The following is a 16,946-nucleotide window of genomic DNA, read 5'->3' on the forward strand; positions in this document are numbered from 1 at the left end:
GTACACAAATGTAACCCCTGTGTAATTAGGTGACTTCAAAAGGCAGTCATTTACATTGAGTCTGAGTTATGGCTATAAGGGTAAATTTTCTTCTTTTGATAGGTTTTTATTTGTAAAATCTATTTAATTATTTAGCTTGCATTGTACAGTCAAAAGCTATTTTTTGTTGGTCTATCATTAACAATAATATGAACTGAAAAGTAATTAAATTAACCAATTTTTACTAAACTAAATGTTAAAATCTTTTAGGGGTACCGGTATTAAGGATTTTGCATGCCACTGCCTACAAATGATAACATCAATTCATAAAATAACACATTTTCCAGACATGTATAACATTTTCAGTAGTTTTATTGAAAAATGCCTCTTCCGTTTCAGAAATAAATAAGAAAATAAGGCTGTGTGTAAATTCACAAAATGTGCAGTTGAAACAGTTGAAAAATGCAATCCTATATCCATAGTTTTGCCACCAAATCCAAACTGCCTTGACAGAAAAACAAAACAAAAAAAAAACTATATTCTGACCACACTAAATATACAACATAATCATGCAATTTAACATTTGGTAACAAAACAAAGAAACAGATTTGAATTGTTACAGTTAGTCAAACTATCTTGTTGTTTACAGGCAACAAAAATAGCACAATACTGAAATTGTGTGGCATTAAATCATTTGTTTGAAACCATTAAAGGGTCTGAAACTGCTTAACATCTTGAAATTGGACTGAATCCATATGGACATTTTGTTACTGTCTACAAAACACGCATACTGAACTACTTTGTGGGTTTTTTGAGATGCTTGGTGCTTTACAAACTGGAGTCTGATGAACACTTGCAGATATATTACATGCAGACATAAAAGGGGAGAAAAACACTTAGCAAGCACACAGGTTTGTAACAAAACTTTCTATTCATCTCGCTATATTTTTTGTGTCAAAAAAGAAAAAATATATATATATTTATAATATATATGTTCAACAGATCCAGAGGTATCAAACCTCATGTAAGTATTAGTTTGTTCTGGGTATCCTCAATAAATCGTTTGGTGATTATTATTTCTGCGAACTCTTGTTTGTAGCTATGATGCCAGTCTTCCTGTATTGTCTGATTGTAGTGATCTCTGCCTTCGCTGGGCTCTGGAGTCACCGCGTGACTGTATTGTCTCAAATGCTCCGACTGGCTCCACAGGTATAGATTCTACCTCAGGTGCAGGCTGGTAACGGATGTCTAAAAGAACATTTGGCCATTTTAAAACAAATACAATTTCAACAAGGGATGGCTTCAACAATGTTTGGCAAGAGTTACACTGTGGAGTTAACAAATATCCTTATTGAATATAGAAATTATTGCTTCCTAGAGTAGAAGAACATCTGAAAATAAAAACAGCTTTTAATTCATTTTTGAATTCTTACAGTAAAGTCCAACATGTTTTTTTTATCATATAGTGGTAAAATAACCAGCTTATACCACTCCGAAAATATTAACTGTCAGGAAAAAGAAAACATTTCGCTGAGTTGACCAATGCTACAAATATGAAGATATTCAAAAGAAAAAAATGAAACATGCTTTAGTCTGAAACGGAGCTCCAAAGGTCACTAAAGCGTCATAATCAAAGGGTTATGCTCATAGTAAGTAAGCAGAGGGTTATGAGGCTCAAGCTCAATGAAAAGGTTAACGTGATTTTTGTTCCCTTATTTTATTAGTAAAATGTCCCGATTCAGTCACTTAAAAAGCAAAAAAAAAAAAAAAAGGTTTATTTACACCTTTGTATTAATATATGATGTCCTCTTTGTTAGTAGCTGCGTTGGCTTGTGTTTGTACATGCTGCGTCCTTCGTAGAAAATATTCAGTCTCTGTTGCTTTGTTTATTCATTTCCCATCAGTTTGTGGATTAATATGCAAACAGGCCAGCGGGTTGCCATCCCTGTAGCTTGTAGCTGTGACATCGTGTTAGTGCCAGCACACTCCATTTTCTCACTTTTTTTTCCTTCTGTCATGTTAAATATGTCCATGGTGATTATTCTTACAAGCTCCAAAGCAACTGGGCATCTCAGAATGTAAATGGCACAGAGGACTTAGGAGAAAGTGTACTATGCCAAACCTGAAAACAGTTCAGAAAGGGTGTGGGTTATCAGCATCCTGATTAATGCAATGCAAGTTATCATACATCATCAATACATTGCTTACATGCAACTTTTAAAAATGAACATCAAATGTATGGAGGCATTAAAATGTTGTATTTCACAAGGGTTCCCCCCACTATCCCCAAACCAGCTGTTGGGAAAATCTGCAAAGCAGGCCTGCCAAAGTTTACATCAGAAATGGTATTAAAACATTTTGTGCTGTACACAGAAATGCAGTAAGTGTTGGTTTTTTTAAGGAAGACTGTTTATTCCAGCCTTAAGTAAGACATGAGTGTTTCCCTTTAGGGGGTGCTAAAGAAAGACATCCATTGTCAAGAGTATCATTCTATCCTGAATGTTTGTTGAAATGAATTTACACCCTACCATATGCAAGTAATATATCTTAAAACAGGCTATAGTCCCAAAATGTGTAGTTATTGACTGTCTAAAGCTGTGAACTACATAAGAATTTCTCTAACATGGCATCTTGGTATAAGAACCTTAGTGAAGGTTTTGGTGGTTGTACAGTTTTTGTCTATCTGACAGAGAAAAGACAGAATTTAACAAAATAACAGCTTATTATTTATATAAACATGAATATTACTTTGGTATTTTAGCAAATTTAGCTAACAATATAAATTGTTTTACTCTCTAAAATCCCCTCCTTTTATATTTTCTGTGACCTCCTCTTCATATTGTGATACTCATATAACTTAATCATTAACATTTATGTTCAAAGCAAAGCACTCCGTTTTTTTTAAGCAGATATTCATTTTATGAAAACATATAATTGATTAAAGTGTGTGCATGGGGACATCAGTATCGTTGATCACTATTTTGGACTAAGCTAACCAGGTTGTAGCATCTCTACCACTACATGTTTTAAGGTTTCATTCTGGCGATAAATCTCACAGTATAATTATATGCTGTATTCATTTTTGAAAGGATGAAAAGGTCTGAAAGGTAACTTAACACTGAGTAACTTACAGGAAGGAAATTTATATGGGCAAAAGTTTTTTGGACGGACATTAACAATCACAGCCAGTAATTCCTGGAGTCGTGGAATGATAAAAAAAAACAACAACAAACAACTTATTTCAACTACTTTAGTTTTATTTCACTCCTAACTAATCATACTTTCATTTTCTAATCATAGACTTTTTGAGATATTCTTCAAATTATGACTGATGATAACCTTTTTTCAGTCTGAACACTTCCAGATGTAATTCATGACTGACAAAAACAATCAATGCTATTTTTAGTAATGTATCGTACGTGCTTAGTTAGCTGGAGAGAAATAGGCCAGTTTTGGTTTCGCTCACAAATTCGTGCTATTTTGTCTTGCCATAAAGTACATGAATCAAATTCTGCTCTCCTTTTTTTTTAGCAGTTTATTTTTTGAGTTTGAATTTAATCTGAAAGTGCTCTAAAATCTTTAGAGAGGCTTCAGATCATTTTCTCAGACATGTAACCTAAAATGAATTACAGCACTTTCCTCTAGACAAATGTTTGGGAGATGTTTGTCACTCCGCTTCCTGTGGATCCATTAATCATTCAGACATTAAATGGACTTCCAAACTAGAAATGAATGTCAGATCTAAATGTGAGACAACTTGCAGAGAAAGAAACTTAAGATCTTAGCATATTTTAATCATTTGTGCTTGTCACAAACATATTTTATTTTCATATGTTTGCCTTAATCAAATAAAAATGTCAGATAAGCATAAGAGTCCCAAAGAACAGTCTGTGAGCAGCTAAATCAGTCGCAAAAAGCTTTGGGTTTAAGTTTGGAATACAGTAAAAACATCTATTGATATTATTCCTCCTATTTCTTAAAGAGGAAACTTAAAAAGACCTTCAGGAAAGGAGGAATGAAAATTGCCTAAAAAGGATAAGCACGCCAGAGTCCTTTGGAGGAAGGTAAGATAGGGGTGGTCTAAATTTATTGCACAATACTGTTTATTAAATCGATTTCCTCTTTAGCAAAGATCTTCGTAGGAAATCCACTTTAGTGGTGTTGTTTAATAGTTGGACGTTTGTTTTGGTTTTTATAAAGCAGATCTGTAGCACTCCCAATATTCTGTGAAGGTTCTTCTACCAGACATATTTATCCTAGTCCATAAGGCTGGATCTGGAATGGGTTTAACTTAACTAAATTAGGAACCCGTACATAAAGACCTCCATACATCATCAGAGAAGTGCAGCAATAAGTTCCAAATGTCATTAGTGTGCCATCTTTTTCTATTTTCTCAGGCCAAACCATGCAGGACTTATATATATATATCTATACCTGTGTATCCTTGTCCATTGTAAGGAATGCCAACACACTGAGAGGAGTCACAGTATCCAGGGGGTCCTGGTGGTCCCCTCACACCTGGAACACCTTGACGGCCTGGGGGCCCACGAGGCCCAGATGAGCCAGAAGGACCTGGAGGACCTGTTCTAGATTCTCCTGGTGGCCCTGAAACAGAGAGTGAGGCCCGTTTAGGAAAGGAAGTCCCTCTGGGGTTCTACTGACATCACCTATGAGCTTTCTGTGGAAACAGTAGGGGTTACGGATCCACAGCTTCCACTTTTCAACTGCTTAATTAGAGAATTTGGCTAAGAAAAAACAGAAGAGAGCAGTCAGGGGCTGAGTGGAGTTACCCCCAGCCAGTCTGTCTAGACAGCACAAACTCAAGATGGAATTTTCTCCCCCTTTTCCCCTCTCCTCTAAGTGAGTCCATGTGTTGTCAATGAAGCCACCAAAGAAAGCTCATTCTACAACAATCTGAAACTCCCACACACACAACTGAGTCATCAGTGTGGACTTCCTCCCACTGGTCCATGGTGTTTTCTCACTTCATTCAGAAACAGTCTTCTGTGTTTGCTTTTCAGGGACAGACATAAATAAAAGGTTTCTGTTGCTTCCAAAAACATTCTAAGAAGATGTTTCTACAACAGCTTCTAAGCTTTGAGTAAGAATGGACAGACGAAGTCCATGTAGTTTAAATTAGAACCTCTTGTCAAAACCTCCAGGATTTACTACAGAAAGTCGAATGGGAATGTGGAAGTATGATATAGATACGGCATAAACGCTCAAAGAAAAAACAAAACATGGGAATTACGTAGTGGAGCTACCCAAAATAAAGTGTTGAATTATGTGTACAGTCTTAGTGCGAATAAAATACAGCAGAAGATGTTTTATATTACTGACTGGCTGCCGGAGGATAGAATTAAGTGCAGACGTTTAATCTGATTTGGTGAACTTGGCCCTGTGAAATGTTTTAGTTAGAAATGGCATTCTTGTTCAGAAAAAAGGAGAATAATGATGACTGTATTACCTGGAGGTCCAGTTGGGCCTCTTTGTCCTCTAATGTCATTTCCTGGAGGTCCTCTTTCTCCTTTCTCCCCTGGTAATCCTACAAAAAATACTGGATTAAACTCAAACATCTTTATCATACTATGACCTCCATGAACAATGGAAGCTGCAGCATCATGCCAGGGAGATAAAGATTTAGCATTAATTTTTGAAGATTATAAATGACTTACAAACATTTTTTGCACAAGATTATTTTTTTTTGTAAGCAGTCTAGCATTACAGTCAATATATCCTGATGACAACAGAAGTTCACCTCTTTCTCCTTGATTTCCAGGTAATCCAGGGCTTCCGGGGAATCCAGATCTCCCGGGCTGCCCAGGTTCTCCTCGGGGTCCGGCGTTTCCAGGGGGCCCGGGAAGACCGGGAGGCCCAGGGGTGTTGCTGCGATATCCGGTGGGAATCTGGTTAAGCATCGAATTAACTCTGCTCATCTGGCCTGCAACAAAAGCACAAGTTCAGATGGATTTAATCAGATTTTCATGGTCAAGGATAGTTAAACTGTCAGAGGCTTGAGAGATTGTTTTGCTCACTGTTCACAAGCTGTTCACAAACTTGTCTGGCAATGGAACGCATCATGTTTTGGGATGCAAAGTCTCCCTAGAAAACCAAGACAGTTTAATGAGGACGAGCATTTATGATTTTTTTTAAGTAATATATAAAATGTTGAGTACATTACATGCCTTTTCGCCCTTTTCTCCTTTAATGCCAGCAGGTCCCTGGTGAATAACACAATTAAGACAAATTAAGTTTCAAACCTTTTCTTATGTTGTACAATTTAATCTCTGTATTCAGTACTCACTGGGCTTCCTGGGTCTCCTGGTTTGCCTGGTTTGCCAGTAATTCCTGGTACACCTGGATTTCCAGGGCTTCCCTAAACAGTGAAAATCAAATGAAAACCATGAATCACCTAGATTTAAAGGCAGCATTCAACCTCTGCTCCCAATTAATAGTAGTATAACAGGGATTGAGTTGGGATTTGTGTTCTGATAGCTGCAGTGGGGAAAACTGGCAGCCAAGAACAACGCAGTACATGGAAGTGCGTGTACACCAACCATCTCACTAATGGCTCCTGTGGTACTCTGGATGCTATAGACCATATGTGCTCTGTTAACATGATGGCTGGATTAAGCAGATTCAGACCCCAAGAAACTGCAGCAAAAGGGAAAATGAGAGATGCATGCATCATTCTCCCAACAGTGGGGGAGCCAGTCTGTTTTTTATGTGCTGTTCCAGCAGAGTGGAAATATGGGGCCAGAGCAGCAGATTCCTAATTATTTTATTTTTATTTTTTCAAAATATACAGTATCGGTAAAATAAAACATTTAGCAATATTTATTTGGCATACGTAGACACTTACCATGGGCCCTGGAGGGCCTCTGGGTCCAGATGGCCCCTCCTTTCCTGGTGGCCCCTTTTGAAGAAACAACATGCCGTCACATGTGAGTTACAGCTCCTTGGGGATTATGTTGGTTTAATACATCAATGTCATGATGTAAGTTTGGTTTTTGCCTTAACTGTACTTTTTTAGATTAAGCAGTAGCACTTTTACAAACTAAAACAAATGTAAATGCAGTAAAACACCAAACCCATATTCTAACTCAGGACCCCCATGCAAACCATGATGTAAATCCACTTAGGGGCTTCTGACTTCGTTTATTGAGTATCCAAATGTGGAAATCTTACCCGGGCTCCATGTTGTCCCATAGGACCTGAAGGACCGCGTGGCCCAGGAGGACCCTGGGAAAAAAGACAAACACTTCATCATGATTTGATCATTAAAACCTTTCAACATTTTTGTAGCTCCCTTATGCCTCTAAACTCTTTATATATAAACTGAAAGATGTTTTTACTTTTGTTTTTATTAAGCCAATGATAACATATCATTTTTGCTTGTAAAAACTAGAATAAGTCTCCAGGGTTTAACGAAGTTTATTTCTCTTCTATGATAAACTGCATTCACTTAAACTGCTAATAAGATGCTGCCAGTATGAACATGGAACACAGAATGGGACCTTTGGCCATATTTGTTCATTTCAAGTCCAAGCAATGGTGAATGACGGACCAGCTGAGTGCTGGTAGTTAAATAAATGACATCAGCTGGTATGAAAAAAAAAACACAACCTTAGACACATTATTTTAACCCACTGAAAATTGGATTCAATTTTAAATGCCAACTGAAGTATAAACTGTGAACTATGGTTGTTGTCAAGCTTAATGTTTCTTCACAAGGTAAAACTGCTGGATGAAAACCAAACTCCTTAATGTCAATTAAAGCTTTTTCAATTCATGACCTTCTTCACTTACAAGGATGTTCCATTGCCAATTGTTAGGATAATTATCATTAATGATGCATGAGTTAATTACACCCTAATTTTAGCTGCCTGTTGAATATAAGAAATTATGTTTTCCACAATAGTTTATCTAATTAGGCCAGTTTCTCTGTCTGGATATACAGTACAGTTATAATCTTCATTCTGTACGTGGCAAATATTTGGGAATGGAATGAGAGCGGTGTCCTTCAGCTAAGAACGAAGTCTAATATTTTGATAAGGCTGCAGCCATGGATGTCTACTCATCTGCTAAGGTGTATGATGTAAAATGTGATGCTGTGGCAGACTGGAGATGTATAAAATGCCTTTTTAACTGTTAATCGGGGCCACTTCCTAAGAGGTGAGCGGCTGCCTTCTGTAAACTCTAAGCAACTTCTCTGATCTGAGTAAGATTACAATTTCTATCAAAATCTGTTTTCATGTCTCATGGTTATTCAATACTTGTAAGTTAGAAAGTGTTATGTAAAGAGTTTGTCCCTAGAGATCTCTTTTCAGGAAAAAGAACCGGAGAGATAGAGCTCCAAGGTGCATACTTTTGCATCTTTAACACCATAGAAACATGAATCTAGTCTTTGTATTCATTTCAGCATTGCTTTCTCTTGGAGCAATTGTCACTCAGGAGGACTATTAAGGAGTATGGATTCTCCCTAAAGGTAGGCCTGATAAAGCCACAAAACTCTATGTGGTTTCAACCTAATTGCCGAACTGAACTTTGAGAATCAACACTGCTTCCTATGAAGAGTTTCTAGTTTCCCAATCATTAACCACAAATGAGTGAAAAGTCTTACTTGCAGACCAGGCATGCCTTGATCCCCGCGATCTCCCTTAGGTCCTGGACGACCCTGAGGAAGTAGGAAGAGGAAAAGAGAGGACTGCAGTCAGCTCTTTATTCTTCGCTTTGCCCGTTCATTTCCTCTGTATTTGTGATTGATGGCATATTTTAACTAAAAAAGTTTAAAAAATAACAAAGCTCTCAGGGTTTCTGGCTGGAAGAAGAAGGGAGTGTGATGTGTTTTGACATCAGTTATAAATCTCACTCAGCGCTGATGTGCAGAAGAAATCAGGCTTTCTAACCATTCAGAAGGTAGACGGTGATTGCAAAGGGAGCAATTAAAAGAATAAACATTCCTGCTAACATGAGTTATCTGCATAAAATATCTTACAGGTTCTCCAGGTCGAGAAAGTCCTGCTGGGCCTTGTGGACCTGGTGGTCCCATCGCACCTGGAAGACCTGGATCACCACGTGGACCCATTGGACCCTAAAACACAAGGTGTCAGAAAAGGAGGATAGAGTAATATTTAATTAGCCCTGCCTCTTTAATGACAGACATTTCATTATTCAACAATGTAAATGGACCTTCAAAATATTTGACAAGGGTTTCCTTAAAGTCCATCATTGGAAAATATATACTTTGAGACTTATATAGACTGTTTACCTTTTATCTAATTGCTGCTTCCAGACAGTGCATTGCAAAACTACCAATACCTCAAAAACTTTTATAGGTTCGTTACCATAAACCTCAAAATGCTCTATCGTAATTTTATACTATTGTCAAACAAAAAGTTGTGCATTATTCTAAAGTAGATGGAAAATGATAAACGATCTAAATAACGTTACTCTTATTAAAACTGTAAGTGTTATGAAGTTTGTCTTTTTACAACTTTGCATATGTAAAAACTGGAATGTTTGCTCATTCATCTTTTTAAAATGTGTCAGTTTTAGTTAGATTCAACAGAAATATAAAAGATTTTTTAAGTCTTACCCAAATTTAACAAAAATATTTAAGCGTTGTACATTTTAACACAAGGAATACAGTTTGAACTAATTCATTCCAATGCTTTGGCTGTATTTTGGGGGGTTCATCCTTTACATGTAGAAGAAAAAGACTGATTCAAATCTCATCTGAGCACATTTCTTACATGTTTTTTTTTATGTTGTACATCTTTTGGTGACTCTTAACAATTCAACAACTTTGCCACACTTCTGTAAGGCGGGATCCATCCATCCATCCATTTTTCGTCACGTTTTCCCAAGCGAGGGGTGCTGGTGCCTATCTCGAGCTGTCTACAGGCGGGAGGTGGAGTACGCCCTCAACAGGTCCCCAGTCCATTGCAGGACGTAAGGCAAGATGATATTTAAATTTCTTGCTATGGCATAATACACCTTTTTACTTCCTTTTTTTCTTATGCTCTGTAACCTTAAGAATTTTGGGCAAAGTAATTTGTGTTTAATGTGTGCATCTGCTGCCAGGTGACTGTTGAACACGCTAAATATTATACTATCCTTTATATTTACACATCCAAACATTTGTAATATAATAGCCAATAACTATTAAACCCCAAACCTCCCTTTGTAATAAGAATATTGTACAAACTGATATTGTTATGCGAGTATATTTGCTTTTACTCCTCAGTAAAGTCCAGAAAGGATGTATGTACTGCACACCTAACGGTCCTGTTGACATACCTCTGCAGTTCCTCCCACTGGTGGATTTTATTTATTTATTAGATTACCTTGAAAGAGTATTAATGCTTTTGCACGGAACTGAATGAAAGGCTTTCACAACAGTAGTATGGTACACAGCAATTGTAGCTGCTAGTAACAAACTTCAGTATGGTTTGCGTGATGTAAAGTTGGACTCACAGGGTTTCCAGTTGTTCCTCTATCTCCTCGAGGTCCTTTAGAACCTGGGCTTCCCTGAAAAAAGTGAAGTTCCAGAAGCACAAAGTGAGTGTAACACCAGAACCTGATTGTAAAGACCTAAACGCCAAGGCATTAAGAATTCCCTGCTGGGCCTAAGTAAGTTTACTCAGCACACGTATTATAGACTGTTGTTTATCCAGAAGCATTTATCTCTTGACACTCATCCCTAAGCACTCATCTCTTTGCAAGACATAGGTCTTGTTCTCTGTACTGCCTTCTCCAGATGGAGAAAAAAAAGGAATGCAAAAAACATCCTGAGCGGCAAAGAAGTTCAAAGTATGGCTTTATCATCATCATCAAAACATCTAAGACTTCTGGGAAAACATTTCTATCAGGTGAGGAGAGACAAAAAGCAGTGATAGTGAAGTTTACCGAAGGTCCAGGAGGCCCCTGGGGGCCGATGCTGTCCTGTGTACAAGTGCAGGAGTGGGGAAGAGAAGGACACTTGGCCTCGTCTCGCTGGAAGGAAAAAAAAAAGATGCAGAGATAAAGTTCAAAATTACATGCAGATTTAAATTCTACTGCACTGCTTTGTAAATTCGTTGATACCTGAGGACATTTTCTGGCAATATAAAGGATAAAAGGAGGAAATGAACTGCTTGACTTTATCCTGGAAATATCTTTATTTTTCTTTAATAAGGATTAATAAAAGCTGAGGCATTTTGAAACCTAGTATAGCTTGAAATTTGAATAATGAAAATGAGACCAAGAAAGACGAAATGTGGTTCTTAGGCAGAAAATGCGACGGATCTCGTGCACATTTCTGAATTGCAGTCCTTACACATAATGAGTTAAATAATGCTGCAATCGTTGATGTGATGTATTAATGTCTGAAGCAAATTACACATGAATTACTTGTAATTGCCTAAATATGCAAGCACTCTGTATTTCCCACAGAACAGAACAGATTGTTTTCCACTGTCTGCTAAATGAGACAAAGGACGGCTTGTTTTCACGCAACTGGGACGCATGATTCAAAAGGTCTAATTAGCAGAATCACCAAGGATATAAGGTCCTTGTCAAACAAGTTGAGATGCTTTTTTTCTTTTTAACCACTTTTTTAAAGAACTAAAAATTTAATGGTATCAGAAATGACTGATCCCCAGCTTGTCAGACATTGAAGAATCCAATTTCTTTCCTGTCAGTGAACCCATCATACTGAAGGCTGCCAGTTTAAACTGACAAAAACTCTCTTTAAGTGTAGAGAAAAAAATTTTTGCAGCCATTTTCTGTCTTAGATACTTATCTGCAGACCAAACAAAAAACTTACTATATTTTGTCAGATTTTCATTAGACAACATCATAAACATAAGATCAGCCTCTTTCACAGAAGCAAAACTGATATTTTGCACTTTTTATGAGAAATTTGAATGCATCGGCATCCACTTAAATTCTATTTTGATCAGATGGGGAATCTAAAGTGACACTTACTGTTGCTGGCAGCTCGCAGCATTTGTCCCGGCTTATCCAGCTCAGGCTACAGACAATATCAAACATCTGGAGTTGGAACTACAAGATGAAAGAAAGACACATTACAGAGTGATTCAAAAGACGCCTTTTCATAATTAAAAAAATAACAGTTGAAAAAATACAATAGGAGGTTTGCAAACTTTCCTCTTTTCAAAAGCCAATACAGACTATTCAAAATTCAAGTGGTGCTGCCATCCACATCAGATTTTAGAGGTTCATTGTTTTTGAACAGTGTGAGAACCTCTTCCAGATGTCACTTTTGCAATTGTAACAAACTTTTTTTTTTCCCTCTTACAGTTGCTGAGGCCTTCCTTGAACCCGAAGCTTTGACCATCTTGCCAAGCACTTCATTGCCCTCCAGCGTGATGTTATTGGCCTCTTTGATGGGTTTCTCTGCCACCTCTTGGCAGTCCACAGTGAGTTTGACTTTTTCTGGTGAGATGGTAATGTGGATCTGGAAAAGAGAGAAAATGGAGAGGGGGAAGCTTTTAACAAAACATCCTTGTCCTCTTGCAATTCCACCTATTTCAAATTTATTGATCCATGAGGCCACAGGAAATTTTAAGAAGATGGTGCTGGGACTCATTTGAATTTACAGGAGACATGCTTGTACTTTAAAAGACAACAATGAGGTTTTTTATGCAAACTGTGACCCCCCTCAGTCTCGGGAATTAAGAAATGTTAAGCCTTTAAAACACCTTGAGCAGAAATGGAAGGACCTAGAAGTCTCGATTTGTAATTCCTTTAGAAAACCTGGATCATTAAAAAAATTATGCAACAGCTGGCTATTCATCTTAGATCTGTGATTAGATAACAACCGAGTGAAAAGGTGGTACATTTTTGTATTTTCAGAGAATAGACTCCAAATCCACACATCTTGAAACAATATTTTCTGCGGCTCACTGTCAGAACTCCTACACTTTCCATACTTTTCCCTTTGCAAATGCAGATTTTCTCCTGCTTCAAAAAGTCAAACAAGCACTTTTTATGTCAGCAAAAAGCCACTCACCATTTCTCTCTACAAAGCTACACCAACCACAAACCTGGCCGTAGTTCCTGGCAACCATTCACAAATTATAGTCTACTTCCTTGGAAGCGGAACAAACCATTTGGTGGACCACAGAGGGAAAAGGGGTGTCATTCCTTCTAGGGTTTTGGCATAAATGCAAATCAAAATGCTCTTCAGGGTTCCCCAAAACTAATGAGGATCCTACGCCATCATATATAATGAGTAAGTATATCCTGTACATACTCCTATAAAAACATTACTTTGGAAACTTAAAGCTTTGGGAATGCTAGTTTCAGAGCAACATTCCCTTAACTGATGATTGTTACGAGAGAGTCCCACAGCATCAAAGTGTTGACACATAAATCCACTTCATGAATTGTTGGCAATCTCTTCAGTTGTCTCAGTTGTCTACATATTGACCCGAGCTGAACTCTCATTGATTTAGCATCTTTTCATGATTCCCCACAGATAACATTATATTGTTCTATGCTCCTTCTTCGCTGCTCTGTCATATTTCAGAATTACAACATTTGAAAGACGTGGTTATTGCTTTATTGATGCACTTACAATAACATGAATGTCTTCTCTATGAAAATGAAAAATAATTTTGTTTTTGTTGGGATGAAACGCTAACCTCAGAGAATCGAGTCTTATTTACAATGGCTTTAAAACTTTGAGCTGGTTTGAAACCCAAACTTTTCATTTTCTTATCTTTTCTAAAGGGAGATTTGGGTTTCTGCTTGTACACACATGGATTAATGATAAAAAATTAGCTTTTTTGTTGTTTTCCTGGCTTATTTGCAACATTTATAACAGCAAAGTGTGCAAGTTCAAGAAGTGTCATTCTTAATAAGCATCTTCATCACTGACTTCCCATCGATATGTATAGTCGATGTTCTAATATATGCTCATGATGCTGCATAACAATGCATACAAGGGAATTCACCACGTAGCTGAATGGTTCCTATATTTGTGTAAACTAGGAAAAAATTATATTAATATTTATCAATAAATTCAGTCTCTAGCTAATTTACTAATCAGCTTGTACATAAAAGGTAATTTCAGCTTCATTTTCCAACCCAACACTGTGGTGCCTGTCGTTGATATAGAAAGAGATTTTTGCTATCTTGAAAAACCATAGCTCAGGGATCTCTCTGTACAAAATTAAGTAATGTTATATAAAACCAACCTTATTGAGAAAGAGAATCATTGTCACTGAGATTTCAGCTCAGATGCCAAAAACAAACAGTCATTGAGGTCATTCAGAGAGAGCCAAAAAGATTCAGCAAACCACTGACAACATGTAAACTCACACCACCACCGCAGGCAGAGTCGGCACTTACTCTGCAGACCAACAAATAAGCAGCTAGGTAGACCACTGCGGACTTACCAGCTCATGGAACGGCAACACTGCACCACAAAATAGCCACCCAGGGCATATTCAGACGACAGCCGCAAGCTGAGAGAACAGAAACACACTAACACACTTGTACGCTCAAAAATTAGTCTGTTTTACAACTAGCCCGACAAAGAAGCGCGATATTCATCAAACACTAAACTAAACTTTTCCAAACTCCCATTCATTCATGAAGCTAAGACACAATTAGTTGTTTAGATGTTAAATGGTTGAACTGGAAACCTATTTCGAGTGCCCTCTGATGTTGGGGCCAGCATATCTATCGGGAGAACTTTGATGTTGGATAAGACCCACACTCATTAAAAGGGGTCACAGATGGGGATAACCTCGGATTTTGAGAAAGAAAAAGGACTCTATACGACAGGTAAAAAGAAGCCCAATGTCCTTTTGAGCAAACCTTGAAATGTGGTCGGACTTATCTCGGATGGTTGTAGTTCAGACCGTTCAAGCTAGCAGGAAACATACTGAATTCTTTTCTTCTTTCCACATCTCAAAGCGCTGTTACACAACAATAAGTGTTTTATCCCCCCTGCTGCTTTGCATTGTGTTTGGAGATATTTGATGTCTTTGTTTGCAGTTTGTGAGAAACCATAAGTCCACAGTACGCAGCCGACTTGAGCATAAGGATCTGATGCTGTGGTTTAACTGCTGAAAATAATCATTTTGATTTGGATATTCTATTTTAAAGAGCCCTCTGGACATTGCTTATCTAAAGCAGCAAAAACACTTGAGCAGAGCTCCAATCAGTATGGCATTGTAACACCTATTAAAAACAGACTGGAAAAATGTTTTGGATTGACAGAAAAAGATAATTGAACAATGAGTCAGACTTTGCAAAGTCAGCATCATGGATGCATGCTTTAATAGATGAGGGAGATTTTGATAAAATAGCTTTAATTAAGAAAAACACAATAAATGACAAGTGGTCTATTCTTATAACACATATACGTACATACATATATATATTAAGTTAGTTAAAATCTGGGACTAAGGTTAATTGAGACTTTCAACCTATTATACTGTTTTTAATATTTTACTCATTCTCATTCCTTTGTACTAATTGTTGTTTTTTTTGCACCATATCACTTATTATCAATAATTGAGTCTGATTTGAAAATCTAGTCCTGAACCCTACGTTGAACACATTAAAATCAGCAACTAAATCATAAGACTCTCACTCCTACCAATAGCTTTTAAACTTATTTATGGCCACTGAAGCTAATTTATCAAATTAAGTGCCTGTTGTTAGTGAAACAAAGCTCAAATGTCAAATCATAAAAAAGGGTGCCCTAAAATCACAGTGACAGCAAACTAAGACTGGGATTGAAAGGAGAGGTCTTTTGAAAGGTGGCATGAAACAGCGCCACAGCAGAGAACCTCACAATAAGGGATAATTCAGCCAGATTAAATGAGGCGGAAGAGACTCACATAAAAGACTGTCAAACGAAATATAATGGAAAGGGAAATAATGGACTGGAAATACCATAAGATCCTCCAATTCAAAGGGAAAAAAGGTCATTTTTTACAAATATCATTACAACATACAATACAAACATCACATTTTCACTTAAAAAAAAAAAAAACACAGGGAATGTTTACCTTATGGAAACTGCCATGGAAAATTCGCTTGACTTGTGCTTCATTAAAGACAGCTCTCTGAATCTCTCCTCGGGTATCCTTGTTGTAGAACGTGAGAGTTTGAGTGGAGGCTGTAAAGACCAGAGACTTGGATAAATCACTGACAATATGTTCCAATGCACGCAACAGTCAGGCCTATAGAGAACACATGCGTATGGCTTGCAGGTATTAGCAGTATTCACAGAAGACTGTTTCATTCCTTCCTAGTGCAGAAGCATAAACGTACAGCAGATGTTCACACAACAATGAAGTCTTTTCATGATAGATTAAGAGTGTAGGCTTTTCCTAATTTATTCTGAAAGAAATGGGTTGAATTTTCCATGAAATGCTTTCACCCATCCAGCTTTGTAAAGAGAAGAAACTGCAATAAGTTTAAGATCATCAAAGCTCTCTGCAGTGCATTGAATTAATATCCTATGGCCTTTTCCACATTTTGTCACATTATAGCCACAAAACGTGTGTTTTACTGGAACTTTTATGAAAGACAGACACAAAGTAATGCATTAGAAGTCGATGGAGAAAGAAAACTTAAGAAGAAAACCCCTTTGACTCCAATACCCCTACATAAAATTGTCTTCAAAACCAAGGCCACCTTTTACAGTTGCCTTTTGTATCTCTGCTTCTGTCTCCTTGAACCCCAGTCGGCCTCGGCAGATGGCCGCTCACACTTAACCTGGTTCTGCTGGAGGTTTCTTCCTGTTAAAACAGAGTTTTTCCTCTCCACTGTCACTACAAGCATGCTTAGTGTGAGGGAGTCAATGAGTCGATGCAATCAAATGGTTTTCCTTAGAAAACTCTGAATCAATTTGAATGTATGATCTGGTGAATTGTAAAGTGCCTTGAGATGACATGTGTTGTGAATTGGCGCAATATAAATAAAATTTTATTCAAAGG

The 16,946-nt window shown here is 37.4% G+C and overlaps 1 protein-coding gene across 3 annotated transcripts in view; it reads right to left on the reverse strand.

Moving 5' to 3' along the window:
• Positions 1 to 333: 333 nt before the first annotated feature.
• Positions 334 to 16,946, reverse strand: part of col12a1 (collagen, type XII, alpha 1) — a 77,065-nt gene continuing 60,452 nt past the window's right edge. The window contains exons 51-66 of one of the 3 annotated variants that reach the window (XM_015396524.1): positions 16,014 to 16,123; positions 12,284 to 12,442; positions 11,950 to 12,027; positions 10,891 to 10,977; positions 10,459 to 10,512; positions 8,978 to 9,073; positions 8,603 to 8,656; positions 7,168 to 7,221; positions 6,842 to 6,895; positions 6,284 to 6,355; positions 6,165 to 6,200; positions 6,015 to 6,081; positions 5,738 to 5,920; positions 5,447 to 5,524; positions 4,414 to 4,584; positions 334 to 1,227 (exon numbers count right to left, since the gene is read on the reverse strand). In XM_015396524.1, coding sequence (XP_015252010.1) covers positions 1,079 to 1,227; positions 4,414 to 4,584; positions 5,447 to 5,524; positions 5,738 to 5,920; positions 6,015 to 6,081; positions 6,165 to 6,200; positions 6,284 to 6,355; positions 6,842 to 6,895; positions 7,168 to 7,221; positions 8,603 to 8,656; positions 8,978 to 9,073; positions 10,459 to 10,512; positions 10,891 to 10,977; positions 11,950 to 12,027; positions 12,284 to 12,442; positions 16,014 to 16,123 — 1,502 coding nt within the window. In that variant the 3' untranslated portion in view covers positions 334 to 1,078. Of the gene's footprint in view, positions 2,102 to 4,413; positions 4,585 to 5,446; positions 5,525 to 5,737; positions 5,921 to 6,014; positions 6,082 to 6,164; positions 6,201 to 6,283; positions 6,356 to 6,841; positions 6,896 to 7,167; positions 7,222 to 8,602; positions 8,657 to 8,977; positions 9,074 to 10,458; positions 10,513 to 10,890; positions 10,978 to 11,949; positions 12,028 to 12,283; positions 12,443 to 16,013; positions 16,124 to 16,946 lie in introns of all 3 variants that reach the window. The other 2 variants (XM_015396540.1, XM_015396533.1) reach the window with 2 other exon arrangements.

Source organism: Cyprinodon variegatus, unplaced genomic scaffold (genome assembly GCF_000732505.1).
Source record: "Cyprinodon variegatus isolate N-32 unplaced genomic scaffold, C_variegatus-1.0 Scaffold27, whole genome shotgun sequence".
NCBI classification, from domain to species: Eukaryota; Metazoa; Chordata; class Actinopteri; order Cyprinodontiformes; family Cyprinodontidae; genus Cyprinodon; species Cyprinodon variegatus.